The following is a 17737-nucleotide window of genomic DNA, read 5'->3' as shown; positions in this document are numbered from 1 at the left end:
TTACTTGTATTTGGGTTAATGTGTATAATGCATAAGCAGAATAGTATTCATTAAGCTAGTCTCTGGACACTGCACTGTTTATCATATTAAAGAAAAAAGTTTTCACAATAATTAGAAAAGATGTTGTGGTGCAGGCATACTGAAATAACTCCAGCATTCCAAATTAAGGGAACTTGAAAGTGTAATAGTACTCCTTAAATTATTGTTGTGTATCTACTGTTGACCTGCTTTCAACATAATGTTTAAAGTGAATAAAGGCTCAGTGAATAAAGGCTCCATGAAACTTCATAGTCCTGCATTCAGCAATCATGCTTCAAATGTTAAGAAGTAGTCATTAGCTGTCATTTTAATTGAGATTAACCTACTGATAGTCCAGAAAAGCCTTCGGAGGTTTGGGGTTTTTTAATTAGAACCCCTTTCTTTCTAAAGGTAAGGATGAACTTCCTAACTTCCACATGGTAATACATAAAAACACAAACCCCAAAGGTCTCTTTGAGATGGTGATAGTTTCGCAGATAACATTTGGGTGCTCTGGGTTCTGTGATAGATGTGAAAGATGGGAGTAATGTCATTAGTAAAAATAGTTACAGTAAATGTTTATTCTGGTGTTGGGGAGACTAAATTTTCAGCTACTGCATGCTGCTGAGTGTACTCTGTCAATGTTTTAATTATGGAATGATCAGGATTTGCTTCATTTTTCTCAAACTATGCAATTATACAGTGTTTTCCGACATCAGAGGAATGGCATTTCAGTACTGCAGTACTACTTAGTGTCTAATGTCTTTGTTCTTTCTCTTAGTATGAGCTCTCAAAAGGCACTTACAGTTATTTTCTGGGTAAAAGTTTTAAAACAGAGATACCCATCTCTAACCTTGATTATTTTTAGATTAAAGTGCTTTTTTTAAAATATTAAAATAGGAAACCCATCCTGTAAACTGTGTCCTTTACTATAAAGGTTAAATTTCAGTATATGAAAATTGGAAAGGTCTTTTAATATCTTACATATCATGCAAAATAGATAAAAGTCAAGATCTGTAATTAATCCTTTAATATGAAATAAATTTCAGTAGAGAGGAGCTTTATTCAAGGATGAATTGCTCTTACTTCAGTTACCTGTCTGAAGATCCTTCTCAGGAATTTATCTTGATATTCTTAATAATTTATTTTAATAATCCCAGTTTCCTCACTGACATGATTTTGCTATTTGAACACAGATTTGTAAGACAATTCAAAACTTGAATCCCACTAAACCTTACGTAAATCTTAACTTAGTGGTGTGTTCTGTCTGTCATAGCAGGTTTTGAAACATAAGTAAAATAATGGTTGTCTAGGGAAAAAAAGTTGATACTGTCTTTTTTTTCTGAATTCTTCTGAAGGTGAAAGTAGTTTCCTTTGAAGGTTGAAATACTTGATGTGATAAAAGAGGTTTGGAGTTGCTTTTCACTTTGTTTTGCAGAACAACTTCCACTTTAATCAGTTTTCATTGTAAGGTGACTTAAATCCAACCTGAATTTTGCAAGAGCTATAAAATGTAAAAAATGGTGTGGTTGGGAACCTTTAAATTTGAGTTGAAAAGAGATACCTGCAGACAAACCAACTCTTCCTTTACCTATTTTAGAATATAAAAAATGTGGAAAAACATTCAGGTGTGAATTACCTGATATTATATTGTATATAACATCAGCTGTTGCTCAGCTTTATCCTCAACGAGTCTCTTCTTAGTAAAGAAAACTAATCAATATATATTTGACTCTATGTAATTGGAAGAATGAGGAGCAGTTTCCACGGAAGCATATTATAAAGTAATTGCTTAGATTCCTGTCCGCTCTATTAATAAAACAACCCTCATTACTTCATTTCATGTGAAACTGTTCTGAAAAATAAAAGTAAGTTAAGTTGTTTCTTAAAATACAGGAGGTCTGGAGGTGTTATTTTTCTATCTCATGTTCAGTTAATTTTAGGCCAAATAGGATTCACTGTTAGTGATAGTTGGATTTGCTTACACAGATACACTTTCTGCAGTAAAAGGAGATGAATAAAGCTATATACTATCTCTAGACTCGTATATCTTTCCTGTTTCATCAGGGATGTTGATGATAATACGCTCTGTAGTATTTGCATTTTAAGAAATCCACTCTTGAACTAAGTATGTGAAATATGATTGATCTTTACTCAGGAAATGTCTGCTTTTTCATTTTTATCTGTTTCCCAGTCATCCTTGAAGCAAGGTTAGAGCTGTCCTCAAGGGATCACTTTACTCATAAGGAAAGTTCTTAAAAACTTTGATATTTTAAGGTTTAAAGAATCATTTATTTTAAAAACCACAGAAAATTCAGAGCATCAGCATATAAAAATATATTGGTTAAACTTCCAGTGTGTTTAATTGTTTCCTTAGCTTCCACTCTATTTAGCTATTGATTTATGAAGATGTGTTGTGTTACCTGACAGGCTATTTGCTGCCCCATGAGAAATGACTGAAAAACTCTGCCTTTTGGATTCGGCACAATTGATGCACCCCTATGCTATTAATCTTAAAAGCAGTCCGGGTACATACTTAACATTTTAATAGGGTTGTGTTGTTGTTTTGTTTCTTTTTATTTTAGGACAATTAAAGTAGAAGTATATGACTGGGATAGAGATGGAAGGTAAGATCTTATTTCTGTTAAACTTAAGCATTATTCCTGCATGTTTATACACAATTTAAAATATATGAATATTTAGTGTCCAGCATAATATTAGAGAAAGTTAGTTATTTGTCAATATTTAGAGGTACAGTTACTGGAAGGATTCTGCTGTGATACAGCTCTGTGTTTTGCAGTTGTGGTAAACAGTGATGCATTAGCCTTTTTCCAACCTGTGTTTAAAACCTGTTATTTATCCATGGAACATGATAAAATGCACATGCCTGCAATGGCTACTCATGGGAGCCTAAATATTGCAATGTAGAAGCCACCTCTTGATTACCTTAATTTCAGATAGGGTCTAAATATTCATTTCCATGCCTGTCTTCATCTAAATATTATTGTAAACTCTGGAGTTGGAAGGCCTGAGATTTGTATAACTCCCCTTGAAAGAGGACAGTGGACTATATGTGGAATTTCTATTGCTAAATTCAGGAGGGGTATCTGTTATTCTTAAGAGCTGTGAACCCCAGAGTACTGGTTGTACATTTTTCTCTGAAGAAATGAGCCTTTCAAATCGCCTTTATTTTGACAAACAAGGTATAATTGTTTTTAACACAGTGGGTTGATACCTCTTGTTCTTTTAAAAATGTTGGTGCTTATATCTTAATACTTTGATTACAAATTTTATTCATAAATCTTGGTACTAGAACTGAATATATTTCCATTTACCTTTAAGTTGATCTGTCTTAATTATTTCCTATTAATCTTAATTTATATTTTAAAATACATGGATATCCACTTGCATTTTGATTTTTAAAAGCATATTATTTATTCTACAGTAATGTCTTTCACACTACCAATGCAATTTGCTTCTAGTATTATAGATAATGATATTGTGCTTCTGTGGCAACGTCTTGTAATCACAGTAGGCAAATTTATCCTGTGCTACTGTTCATTGCCTTGCTGACAAGATCCAAAAGCCTATTCAGCTTTCTTGGGTTGTAATTTTGTCTTTTTGGGTTTCCATCATGAAGTCTGTTGATGTACAAGCATTCTTATCTCATGTTTAACCTTTATGAATACCTGTCAGTGTAAATTCATCCTTCTTGATCAGATATTCCCTGGAGAGACAAAATAACATATTCTAGCAATTAAAAGAAGTGTGTTTTAAACACATGTTTAAATTTAAAAAGCCATACTAGCAAAAAGTCATTGCATCCTTGTTAGAATTTTTATTTACATTCTTTTCTCAATGAGATTTGACAAATCCTTAAAAATTTTATATATTTGTGTATAAACCACATTTTTTTGAAAATAAGCTAACAAAGTTAAATTGTATTGCCAAGTTAATAAAAAATAAGGATTATATTTTATCATGGTATCAAACCCCATGTGCTGTCTCACTTTATCCAAAATCTGTAAGATTAAAAAGAAAAGGAGGAAATCTGACAAATAACGCTGAGTAGCTGCAAATCTGAGTGAAATCTTGAACATACTGTAGATTTTAGGCAATCATTAGCCTCTCCAGTCTCAAATAGTTTCAAATATTATCTGCATTTGCTCACATCACAATCTAAATACCTATAAAATTAATATCTAAAAAACAAAAAGTGAAGGATACAATTTACATGTTCTCCTTTTTATTCTAATAGTAATTTTTTTGCTGTCTGTTTTGAATTTAGAAGCACACTGAGCACTGACTTCTTACACATAAAATTCCCCTGACAGATGAGACAGCACTCATCTCATGTGACTTTAGACAATGCAAAAATCAGACAAATTGATTGAACTAATCATTTAAGCCACTTCAGTGGCTTACAGGGGAAAATGGTCTGATTGAATCCATCCTACCTGGAATAAATTGCCAGTTGGTGGTGCCTGTAAACTTACGTAGTGATCATAGCAAAACCTAAGTGCCTAATTTAACTTTGACATTGCCGAGTATATCTGAAATGAATCCCATTCAGGAGTTACTCTAACAATTTTTGCACAATTCTGCTGTTCCTCAGTTTGTATTGATTTCCATTTGTGATGGACAGTTTTTATGAGCTGTTGTTACACCAGCTGGGCACCTCACCATGCTGAATCTGTTTGTTCCAGAGATGTGCAGAGTGGGCAGGACCACTCTTTGAAAGATTGCCTGCTCTCTAGATAGCAAAGGGAGTTGTTCTGAATATTACAGGCTGTTCTGCAATCAGGAAGACAAAGTTATGGTGCATATACTTGATTTGAATCAGGACTTGGCTTGATTTTGACTTCCTGGGTCTTGACTAAAAAAATCTTTTCTCCTTTTCCCCAGTCTGTGTTAACTGTGCTTTGAAAAATAGTACCATGGTGCTTTGGGTTGAGCTTCTTCCTTCATGTTCCTAAATTATGCTGTTAGAGTAATTGTCATGTAATATCATTATCATATTATCATCATCAGAGAGCTTTTATTTCATTTTGAGCATCACATAAAACTTCCTGACAAAAAGTAAGATATGCCTTTGGTAACATTAGCACTATTAATTATTAAACATCTCTTTGTGTCAAACCAGTTTTTGCACAAAAACTGTCAAAATGTGAACAACTTGTTCTGTTTCCTTTTATCGCCTCTAAGAGCTGTGATGAACCCCAAACAATTTGATGCTATAAGAAGTTGCAGAAGTTGGGTTTGTTTCTTGGGCCAAACCCACTTGTTTGATAGCCACATTTTTAAGGTTTTTTATTGAGTGTCCTTACATATGAAGCACTTGCAGACAGGTCTAACAGAAGGAAAAAATAAGATAGTGGACAACTTCACATCAGCAATACTGTGATGTTTTTAGTTCTCTCTGAAAGCTTTTTCATTTAATTTCGGAAAAAATATCACTTAGCATACGTGTTGCAAAAGTTGTTTCACAGTCCTGACATTTATGATCTGTTCCATAGAGAAAGTTGAGTTATAAAGCTGTAAATATTGTGGTGCTAACCTGGGACCACAGGAGCATTCATCTGAGAATATGAATACTTCAATAGAGATTTTAAATTTCAGATTCTAAGCTCTTCCAGCTTATTTTTTGTTCTTCGTCTTCCTTTTTCAGCTAGATAGTTGATTTTTAAATTCTTGCATTTTCTCCTTACTCATTGACATCTTTCTGATTATGATTGTCCTTTCCTCTGTTGGTTTTTTCCTTTAGATAACAAAAAAATTCAAAGTAAATACAATTTTGAAAATGATTTTCAGCACTTCAAAACACACGTCTAGAAGGGGAAAACTTAGGGAGATGGGCTTTAAGTGATAATTCTGTGTGCTAACACTCTCTGATTCAGTGTTCTGATATGGCACTCATGGATGAAAGTCCAAGTCTAGGAAAATTTGGTGTTAGGCAGGCAAAGAGGATAAGTACTTTGGATTCTCAATCCAGAGATTAATAAGGAGTGATGATTAATATTAGAATATTTTCTTAATGACTTATACATCTGGCAAAGGCATATTTTGTCCAACAGATGCTCAGCCTTCAGAGCCAGCCTAGTGGTGGCATGTACATCCACCTGAATATTGAGTGTTAAAGATCCAAGTTGTGCTCCTTTAAATGCAGAGGGCTCTGAGGCTGGTTGTGTATGCCCATACCTTTTTAACATGATTCATCAGAGGAATCATATCTTTCTAGCTCAGGTCTTGTCAGTGTTTGTATATAGCCATAGGGAAAGGAAGCCTTCCAGTGTCTCTCAGAATTAAAGAAGCAATTATGTTTAAGCAGTACGGATTCTTTTGCTCCCCAGAGACAGTCCTGTCTGGAATGGCTCATGTTTCCTGTTTGCTGCAGCATGTTTGTAGGTAGTCATCGAACTATCTGATTTTCTGCCTTCAAAATATATAACCTGATTTGAAAATAAAAGGTTCAAACTGTTACAAAATGGAAGAGTTCCATTTTAAGCAATATATATTTTTCTCTAGTGCCATGATTACCCAAGGTTAAATACACCTTGTGGATGGCTTCCTCTGTTCCCTGCTAAAATCGTTCTTGTAGTCCGGAGAGCATTTAAGTAGAGATATACCTCCAAAATACATTTCTTAAGGAAAGTCTTTGTTTTGGAAGCAATTTGATGATCTTCCAGCTGAAAGGAGAGTGTTTCACGTGAGGTAGCCCCTTCTGAATCTGGGCAATATCTTTAACATACAATATTTCTCAAACTTTCTTACATTATGCTTTGCTTATTTTCTAGTAGCATGATGACTGAACCTTTTAGTTGTTTGATTTACATATTTTGTGAATTCATGCTGATTTCAGAAAATGAGGTTTATATTTGAGGGGTTGTTTTGTTTAATTTCATTATGAATAAAGCAAGAGAGAAATTTCATGTTGCTGTGGATTGTTTCCATTTTTTGTCTCGCAACATTCAGATTTATTTAAATTTGCTTTTAATATTTATAGTTTAATTGGAATTGTGCTGAATTTCTTAAAAGCAAGTTTTGCAAGTCACAAAGTCATAAAAATTTGAATTTCTATTTTAGTTTACCATTGGAAGGAAGGTAAAACAGTTAGCTTCGTAGGTCACCAGATGTGGAGGCAGAGTGTAGAGGAAATACAATGCTTTCTTAGGGCAGGAAAAATCTGGAGCAGCAGTGGGGAAGGTTCAGCTGTGCAGAGCAGAGAATGGGAACAGAGCTTGTGACTGCTGGGAGTTGTGTAGCTGATGGCTGGGGCACTGATCCCTGCAGTTCTTCCATTCCAGGTACCTGTCTGAGGTACAAATCTGCAGCTCAGTCACATCTGGCAGCCCTGTGGTTTCTGTGCCTCAGTTCCCAGACCCCAGGCACCTTCCTCAGTGATGCTTTACCCACTGCAACTCCCTCTGGCCACTGTGCTCACAGTGGCTCCTTGGAATGTGCCAGCCCTGTTATACATTGACAAAGCAGTTTTTAAAACATGAATGGCAGCACACAAGTGCCAAATATAGTCTCTAAGCAGGAATGGAATTTAGAAAGGAGAAGCTTGATAACCACTCCTTTACTTTTAAGATTTGCTTTCCCGTAATCCCATAAGCTGAGTAGCCTCAGTGGATTGCTGTTCTGTTGCCAGATGGGAAGACAGGAGCTGAAATGAGTTTTGGGTCTTCCCCTTAGAAGTTCAATGTTGTGTTACATGGATTGGGAGGGCTGGTCTTTTCTGGTTTAAGGTACTCCTTCCATGCTTTCAGTAACTCCCTTTCTCACACATAGCCTCATGCACAGTTCAGAGTCAGTGGTGCCAGTGGTTATCCACTGAGGAAATGGTGACAGTCTTTTGTATCCTGCTCTGTTTTTTCAGATTTTGTAAACTTACATTGGGGTCAGTCACTGATTTACAACATAGTCCTCATTGTGCAGCTAAGTTAAACAAAAGCCATCAAAAAGATTTGAGCCAATACTTCCCAACTCTAAATTTGCATTACTAATAGGATGAACACAAAACAGAGGGAATAATAAAGATTTTTAAGCAGATTGTATCTGTTGCCATTACTTGTTTCTTGGGAGTCAGTTCATATTGGCCATGTGTCTTTTTTGCATTAGTAGATAAAATACATGTTTAAATTCCTAAATGTTGTGCATTTGATTTAAAATCTTACTTTCCAAACAGCCATGATTTCATCGGAGAATTCACTACAAGTTACAGAGAGTTGTCGAGAGGGCAATCTCAGTTCAATGTTTACGATGTAAGTATTATGAATATTTACTCACTCTCAGGAAAAACATGAGAAAATACTGAAAACAATGAAAATCTATTATTGCCACTAATGTGGTGGTTAAGCCTGTGTGGCTATATAACTCTTTGGTTTTTGCTTCTGTATGGTGTGCAGATCTTTGTTATTCCTCAGGGTATCCTTTAATTGGTCTCAGACTACTGCCATTAAACTTCAGTATTTTCATAGTCCTAATATAGGTGGTAACAAATATAATGGCTTAGGTGAGCACTAAAGAAGGCAGGGAGGGTGGGTGCTCCAATTATGGGCTGCACTTTTATTTTGAAGATAAGCAAAGATGGTGCGCTGTGCAGAGTAGGACAAAGATAACAGAAAGCCATGTTTTTTTCTTATTTAGATTCAAGATCAACCCCAGAGTTACAGTAGTTGCCTGTGAATAGTGTCATAACACAGATTACTTGGTGCAGTGAAAATGTCCTCTCCTGTTGTATCACTGACATGAATCCTACCCTACCAGGAATATTCTGTCATAACATTTTAAGTAATTTTTCAGTTTCTTGAATATAGTGTCAGTATCATACTCCCAGCAACGGAGTACATTTCCTGAGCAGCTCGTGTTTGCCTCCCCACTCTGCAGTCCTCCATACTTGGGCACTGCTTCTACTTCATTAGTCTGTACAGTATTAGAACAAAAAATACCAGGCAAATTCTTTTTCAAATGTTTTGCTTTTACAAACTAACCCAGGGCAGGTAGAGAAGTTTGAGTGAGTGTCCCATATTTAAAGATTAGGAACCTTGCTAAAGCCACCTCTTTGCAATTGGGCTTTTTTTAATAGGTTCATTATAATTCATATAGCTTTCTAGGTTCCTGCAGAGATGTAAAACATTTTAGAGGCTAAAAAATGTTGTTTAATCACTAAAGTTACCTGAAATTTGAAAAAAAGTCCCTGCATAAATGTTATAATAATTATAGTACTATAAATTATAGGAGAGAAACAAACTGTCATTTAATTCATCTTTGCTCCCAAGTAGGTGCCTCGTTTCCCATGATATTTCACCTCAGGCTGTAGTGCAATTCCTTGCAATTCCTAAGAAGCCAATTGTCAAGTTACCTGAAGCAGAAAGTTCAAATGAATCTTCTCTTTGGCATTTAATGACCGCTGGCAAGCAATATGCTGCTAATTCAGGCCTGACCATTGAATTCTGGAGAGCAGTGAGTGAACTGCCACAGGGCAGACAGGCAGCCTGTTACTTTCATCTTCCTCTTCTGGGCAAATGTCAGCAGGAGTCACTTTCTGGCTAAGATTTGGGTTCAACAAGAATTACTGCATTGTTTAATTCCCACCTTTACACAGGCTTAATTTTTTGCTCATCAGACACTGTTAATGGAGGGGCAGGAGTTACTTGGTATTTTTTAAGTGTCAACAGGCTTATAAGCGTGTAAAAGAGCAAAAGCTTTGCAGAATATTTACTGTATAACATCAGTGTACCAAAGTGGGGGAAAAGAGTGAGTCACTTGTTTAGCCTGTTTGGGAAGACCTCGAATCATAGTTGTCTCTTCCTGCCTTACATTTCACAGCTGTTCTGTGTTGTACAAGGAATAAGATCTTTAAATGTAATTTCATTTTGGTTGGGAGAGAAAATCTTTGGAAGACAAATATTATTAGTTTGCCCATTTTCAGGCAAAATTCTTTAAATATTTTATACCGGATAAGTGACTAAGAATTCAATTGGGAATGTTTTCATTCCTTATCATTTGCAGAACATCTGTGAGTAGTTTACAGTAAAACTTGGCAGCAAACCATAAGGCATTGAATTTCCTAGATATATGGGAGATCGTTGAATGACCTAATTAGCAAAATAATGTTTTGCTTCCAATTCCATGTGCATTTCTGGAAAAGCAGGAGTACATTTTCATGTGTAGGTAACAAAATTAACTGAGACTTGCCTTTTGTAGGTATTCTGAAGGGAAAAAAAATATTGGTGGCTACAGTGCGAAATTTCATAGGCATGGGTTCCAGACCTTCAAGAAAACTGTTTAATGCTTTTAGTCCAGCTCCGTGAGGATTCTTGGGTATGGGGAGTGCATTGAGGCACCCCCAACTCCTGTATGCCAGTCAGGTGGTGATCATCAACATTTTCATGAAATTACCTATTTCATTAAATCCAGTCTTCCTGTCAGCCAGATCCTGTCATTGCACCAAGTATAGAAATTGGGAGTAGAACAACTCTCATGTTTCTCAGGTGCCATGAAGAGCAGATGCAAACAGATTAACTGGATTGAAGAGATGCATTCTGAGGTGACAAAGCAGTGACACCATACACTGAAACACTGCAATCAGGAATGCAGAAAAAGGCAGAATCTTGTGAAAATTCAAAGTGTTTCACTGAGCTCTCAGATAGAATGAACGCTCTCACCTCTGTTGCCCCCATCCCTTATTTGTCAAATGTGAGTAGCAGCACTGGCTTACCTGGCAAGTACCATGAAGTTAAATTCACTGGTTTTCAACATGCACATGTCGCAGCATTAAGATGCATCAGTAAACAGGATGCACTTAAAACAGAATACTTTCTGCACTGAAAATACCTTACACTTACCTTTATATTGGATCATACTGCTTTAATGTTTGTATCTGTGTTTCTAGGTAATAAATCCAAAGAAAAAAGGAAAAAAGAAAAAGTATGTTAATTCTGGAACAGTAAGTAAATATATTTTATGTTACTGGATGTTTTTATTCTTGCTTCTAACAGAGTGTAGTTGACTTGTAATTTAACAGGATTCGAGCGGAACTGTCTATCAAGACCACAATAAACTATTTACTTTTACATAGCATTTATTTTCAGATTTTTAAAAATTTGAACAGTGTGATATAAAATTTGTCCAAGTGTGCTGTCAAGTTGCCAGTGGTTTTCAAAATAAGCTCTACCAAAATTTCAGTCAAATACTTGAAGCTATTAGACTGTACACTTTTTAATTTTTATCTGAAATATATCTGCACTTTTACAAACAAATTTTCTTTTTAAATTTACCTGCTGAGCTAGAATTGTTAAAAGCTAGTATGCTTGTCATGGCTAAATCAAAAATAGTCAACAATTTTTACTACCAGCAGGTCTTTTGTAAATTTATTTTGAAAGATCTGTTAGTATTGTTTGGGATGCGAATTTCTCTTTTTTGGTTTGCATTCCATATTCTGTTCTCATGTTTATGAACCATTTGATAGCAGTGCAAATATTTCCCTTCAGCACTTGCTAAGCTTTGATGTCCTGGCATCCATGATGTTCAGAACATCATTTACAAAAAAATGAAGATAAATGTTGAGGATTGTGATATTGGAAAACCTAATCAGTTGTAAGAGATGTTTTTTGTAAACACATCCACCATGTGGGGTTTTTCCACATGAACAGTTCTACTAAAGTCAATAGGGCTACTTTCATGCTGAAAAGTAGCCTTGAAGGAATGTTTTGACATTCTTACATTCTTGTCTAAGTGTGCTTATCAGTGACAAAATAAAAACTTATTTCTCTACCTTTGCTTTAAATTATGAAAAATTGGCAGAAGCAGCTTGCCTGTTAAAATTTACCATGCAATATCTAATTCATGAGGTAATTTATTCTTTGCTAACATACTCCTTTTACTAAAATCTATCATGTTAAAATCAAGTTCTATTGCATTAAATTAGTGAGTTAGAAAATTATGTGAAGTGGTTCTTTTCAACCAGCGATAAAGGTGTGCTCAAAATTTTAGATATGAAATCTGGAAGGGCAAAAAAATGTATTTTCACATTCAATGTTTGTGTTGATTTTGGTTTAAATACTTTAACATCTTCACAAGTATCTGTCTGCATTTGAAAAAACATATTTTACTCATGTTTGAACAGGCAAAATCAGCTGTCTTCTTTACTTCAAATTCATCAAAATTTCCAATGAACAGTTGTTAGCCATTTTCTTTCCTTTTTCCTTCTTTACCTTTTCTTTTTCCTTCTCCTCTGTTGGTTTTGTAAATTCTTTTTGCTATCAAATCTCTGTCCCCATTTGCCCTTACTTCTAGTAGTCCTTCAGGGTTCCCTTCTGCTTCTCCACATGGTCACTTTCTTATGTGTTTGCCTGCAGTTTTATTTTTCTTGTCCTCGTCATTTACCCAAGATGTTCTTTACTGTGCAAATTTTTAAATTTGGGAGCCAGGCACCAAGATCATAATTTTCATTAATAGGAGGTAGAATTCTGCAGAACTTACAGTGGATATAAATCATTGACTGCTATCTCACTACAGCATTTAAGGACTATGTGCATAGTGTGCACATCTGAATTTATTATTACTTAAGGGGTTATTTTAAATTCAGACAGTCAATTTACATACTAGGCAGAAGTGTTTCAGAATATATGGTTAGTTTTAAGCAAAGCCTAGTAAGGAAATAAAAAATTCAGTGCATGAAACTTGAAGCATTGATAAGTAAATACTTTGGCCACATTGGGAGTAGTTTATTTCCATTTTGGGACTTTTAAGATCAGATGCAGTGAAAATCCTTGCTTAAATTAATTAGGAACAGGATAACCATCTGTAAGAACACATCAACCATTAATATTATTGTGTCCAGTGGCAAAAAGCATAGAAATTTTGGTCTTTTTTGCAAGGCTGTGCTACTGATAGCCTGGGAGAGCATTGTTATATGGTCTTCTGTTCTCAGCTAGAAGGGTGATTTGGTGATTTTAAGCTTAATCATTCAGTCACATAGAACTGTGATAAAGAAATATGATAGAAGCCAGAATTACTACCTGTAATCTCATTCTGAGTCTAAGTTTACAACATAGCAGTATTTTCAGTTTTTATATTTTGCTGCAAGTGGACACAAAATTCTGTGATAGACTTCCATTCCCTTTTTATTCCTTGTATCTTTATTCATGGATTTGCTCTGAGTAGTTACTTAAGCAATTTTCACTGACTGCCTGCTGCACTTATATAATGAGAGAATTTGTATAAATAAAATCAGAATAATTTTAATTCTTTGCTTCATAAATATTGTGCAATATATGAAGATCTTAAGTGCTGGATCTTTTCCACTGGAGTTTATACCTCTGTGACTTGAGTGCTGAAAATGCCAGTAACACCTTCAGGTCACTCTGTGTTTTGGATCTCTGCCATTTCTAAATTATAAAATCTGGGACTGCTGAAATTTCTTTCTGTTGCATTTATGTATATCTATATATAGATAGATAGATGTGTATACATATATATACACATATACTACTTTGAAATATATATATATTTCCTATATGTGTATACTTCACTAGATTTTTGGATTCTAGGCTTGCATTAATACTCAGTACCGCCTTTAATGTGAGATGAGTAATTACATAAATACTTGTAATTGAGTTCTTCAGACAGTGTTAAACTGCTCATAGAATAGATTCATTATCATCTACCCTGTAATCTTCAATTGTAGGTGTAGTACACAGAAATCAGAAAACATATATGTGGTAACCTGCTCTGGAATACAATCTTTTGCCCCTTACCTTCTCTTAAATTAAAAAAAAAAGGCAATTATAGACTTCTCAATCTGTCTGTTCCCTTTCAAGAGCTGCCTACTGAAATTATTTAATATCTTTTTTAATCTTCTTTTTTCCCTTAATACTGTAGGAAATTACATCCTAAGGACAGAGCTTGAAAAACATTGTGCTTATGTGTCTACTTGTTCAACTGGGAAACACACAATTCATGTCTGACTCTCTTTTATTTGCTTTCAGGTAACATTGCTTTCCTTCCTAATTGAAACAGAAGTTTCATTCCTTGACTATATTAAAGGCGGGTATGTGATTAGCAACAAACCTTTCTTGTTTTCACAATTTCTTTATGGCTCTCAGTAGCATCTGTAAGGAGCTTTATTATTTCCTCATTTTAGGGGCTGTACTTTCCTACATAAAGCATGCACATAGTTACTAAATTATGGAATTTTGCTTATACTATTGGAATTGGAGTTGATACTAAAACACTGAGCAAGAGTGACCTCTGATCAGCCAGAGAAAATTTGATTACACAAAAGGGAATCATCTAGATGTTATTAAATTATTAAAATGCTATCTATTTCTTCCGATTGTACTGAGATTTGGTGTATTTAATACTGGTATTTACTTAGAGCTTTTCCCCTTCAAAGGCATTTTTGCAATACTAATTAAAAATTTTAACGTGTTAGATTTCTCATTTATCATCATTTTTTCTAAAGAGAAGTAGAGACAGAAGTATCAAATGTCTTACCCTAGAAGATGTCTGGAAATGTGACCAAATCTGAAAAATTCCTGGCTCTTAATGTCCCTGCCAGAACACTATACTTCTCTAAAATAAATGGAAACTTCTTGTGCATTCCTAGGCACTTACTTTTGGACTTTTAGGGCATAATGTCTGAGTATACATTCCACATGTTTTTTAGAGCTTTGATTACCTGTGAAGAAACAAGCCCCCTTTTTTTTTTTTTTTTTTTTTTTTTTTTTTTTTTTTTTTTTTTTTATGACTTCAACCAGAGTTCAGTACAAATAAAAAAGAAGTCTGTGCTGTGTTTTGACAGTAGCTATATAAAGCTTTGGTCCCAGCAGTGGCAGTCCTACATTCCTGTTGTTGACTTTGACAGTAGTTGGAAATGCCCATCCATCCATGTTTGCCAGAAATTTCTATTGATTGAAGTCTGTGTATGCACAATCATGGAGAAACAGTCTTGCCTCTGGTGCAGCTGTTTCCTTTGAACTGTGCTGTACAAATATGCCATGACTGTTCTGTTCCCCATTCATTCAAAATTCATCTCTACAGAAAGAGCAGGTATGAGGAACTGAGGAATTGACTGTCTAAAACTGAAAAGAAAATTATATAGGGGCTGCTTATGTAATCTTTTCAGGGTGGTCTATCACATTCCTCCTTAATACAAGTTAATAAACCTAATTATCTACATTCTTGAGAAAAATCACATAAATTTTGAATACAGTAATATTGTGTTGTTCTTACTGATGTTTTGTATATATCTCATTAACTGCAAGTCAAAGAAGATTTGTGATATTAATAAATTCCACTTAAAATTTTTTCTGCTCTTTTTACAAAAAAAAAATCAGTAGAATGCTCAGTGTTTAAAAGTATGAGCAGTAATACTTATTTTATACAGAATTTTTTTAGTGATTCATACAATTATTTCTATGTACATGCCAGTGAAAACTGTAGAAGTATTTGTATAAAATCTTACCTTTCTTTCTGCAACATATGCAGTTATGTAAACATGACAAGGAGGCTCAGACTCAGAGTTATTTTCTAGGCTTCTCCTCTCCTCTGTTTGTCTCATTTAATATTACTACATATCAGTTAAAGTCCAGTTGACAAATATTTGAAGGAAGGGGAAAGAGAAGATTTTTTCATTAATCAGTCTGTTTTCCCATCGTGTCCTCAAAAACTGGTTTAAGTTCCCTGTTTTTCTTCCATTTGGATAGGCAAGAGGTAGAAAGCACTGATTCTGCAATAGGCACAATAACATATTTGTTCTTCCATAAATGGGTGCTTATAAAATACTTAATGTTCAAAACATTCATTGTAATTCATTTGAGGTGTTTAGAATTAATGCAGATGTCATGGAAATCTTGACAGCTTTAACAAATTATGATTACAGTATTGATTTCATTTATGTTTTGAGTCTGCATCTGTTTAATTGGCATATTCCATTACCAGTATCATCTATATGACTGTTGCTTCCTGAAAGAACTTTGAAGAATGAAATCGAGGTTTGTCCATAACTCAGATTCCCTTTTACTCCATAAGACTGGATTTTATAGCAGTATGGCAGAAAAGAGAAAGATGTCTCTTTTGCATCTGAATGTTACATCAAATAGCCCCATCTTAATGGCTGGTTTTTCTTTACACCTTGATACTTAATCTCTCATTTTGCCACACCGACCTTCCCACATTTAAAGCATGTATGTTGTGCTAAAAATAATGTATATTTCAAAATTACATTTCTCCTGCTGCTTAATACAGCCCCAGTTAGTAACATATTCCTATCAAAACACCTCCAAATATATGAATAAGTTCAACAATGTAAGCGATACAGTCTTGGAAAGGAATGCAATTGAATTTACAGGAATGACTGTCAAACCTATTTTAGTGTCTACTCTATTTTTTTTTTGTATGGAAGGAAGACCAGAAGCCACAAAGCTCTGAGACTTAGTGGACTGAGAAGATATTTCTTTGCAGAAGTTTCTAGTCTGTTTGACTTACTGAAACATGTAGTGAGCTAGTTATTTGTAAACCAGTAAAATTCAGGAGCTAAATCCTTTTGCAGCTGTAATATCTCGTCATCTCTTCTGTCCCAGTTTAGTGGAAGATAAGAGGAAATGTTTTTCTCCATCATGTTAAAAGCCTTACCTTCATCTAGGTCTTTAGAAATGAACACCCATACATTTTTTGGATCCAAAAGGATTTGGACACATATTTTTATCTGAACTGTATTGAATTGTTGATGGTCAAAAGGGAAATTTCCATTTCCTTTCATGGCAGCTGTTTTAATCCAGGCAGTACACTATCCACTGTGATGGGAGGCATGTTTGCTGTTCACTGTTTGCTTGTTCAAAGCAAGGGCTGCCATAACTAGGTATTTTGGAAGCTGTGCCATGTGTTTCTTGTATCCTTGGAGACTATCAAGAAGTAATAAAACTATGTAAGAGGAAGATCTTGAAGAGACTTTATCTGCAAAATCTTCCGTATGTTGTTACAGCAATATAACAATTTGGCTCAACAAGCATCTGCAAAGGGGAAATTATAAGTCACACTGGGGGTTTAGATGCCATGGAGAGGATGCAGCCTCTTGGTAGAATTAGTTGCTGTGACAGCTCTGTTGCAGAGTTCTGTGCAGTAAGTGGTCCTCAAACCTTCAACTGCTCCCCCCGCTGCTGACAGACCAGCTGGTTGTCATTCTGAAGCCACAGGGGGAACGGCATGATTCCTTCCAATGTACTGTTTAAAAAACCCTAATCAAGCCTAGTCAAAAACTATATTCAGGCTTAATTCGTTCCCTTATGTATATCAGTACTGATGGAACTCCTATTAAACTATGACAGGTTTTGCTTTGTTCTCTCTGTGGCTGTGAGGTGAGGATTATTGTTCCTTTTAAGATACTTCATTTCTTGTGGTATACAGGAATATAGGGTAAAATCACCTGTCCACTTTTAAGTAGATCATGTATTTCTATATTAATTAATTATGGCAAAGTAGTAGTGATCTGTGCAGCACTGAATCCAGAAGGCACATTGCTGTTATTCCACCTCAGTTGGGAGAGGACATCTTGCATGACCAGGGTTAAAGTATGTCCAAGAAAAAAATCAGTTTTACTGTTAAAAGGATTTAATAATATTTATGGCAGTTAAGTTCCTATTAATGATTATTTAGGTTTTTTAATTTAAAAAAGCATGATGGAGTCAAGTAACTGTTTTCAGCGTGTTAATAA

General features: G+C 34.9%; 1 protein-coding gene across 3 annotated transcripts in view; it reads left to right on the top strand.

The window, feature by feature from the left end:
- The window catches only part of CPNE8 (copine 8), a 76406-nt gene that overhangs the window by 41035 nt on the left and 17634 nt on the right, over nucleotides 1-17737 (top strand). The window contains exons 10-13 of one of the 3 annotated variants that reach the window (XR_010080304.1): nucleotides 2604-2645; nucleotides 8207-8282; nucleotides 10916-10969; nucleotides 13906-14012. Coding sequence is in view for 2 of the 3 variants with exons in the window: in XM_063396845.1 (XP_063252915.1) it covers nucleotides 2604-2645; nucleotides 8207-8282; nucleotides 10916-10969; nucleotides 14013-14074 (234 nt within the window). In the remaining variant the exon portion in view is untranslated. Of the gene's footprint in view, nucleotides 1-2603; nucleotides 2646-8206; nucleotides 8283-10915; nucleotides 10970-13905; nucleotides 14075-17737 lie in introns of those variants that run through there. The other 2 variants (XM_063396845.1, XM_063396846.1) reach the window with 2 other exon arrangements.

Source organism: Prinia subflava, chromosome 4 (assembly GCF_021018805.1).
Source record: "Prinia subflava isolate CZ2003 ecotype Zambia chromosome 4, Cam_Psub_1.2, whole genome shotgun sequence".
Taxonomy (NCBI): Eukaryota; Metazoa; Chordata; class Aves; order Passeriformes; family Cisticolidae; genus Prinia; species Prinia subflava.
This window is presented reverse-complemented; position numbering and strand designations above follow the sequence as displayed.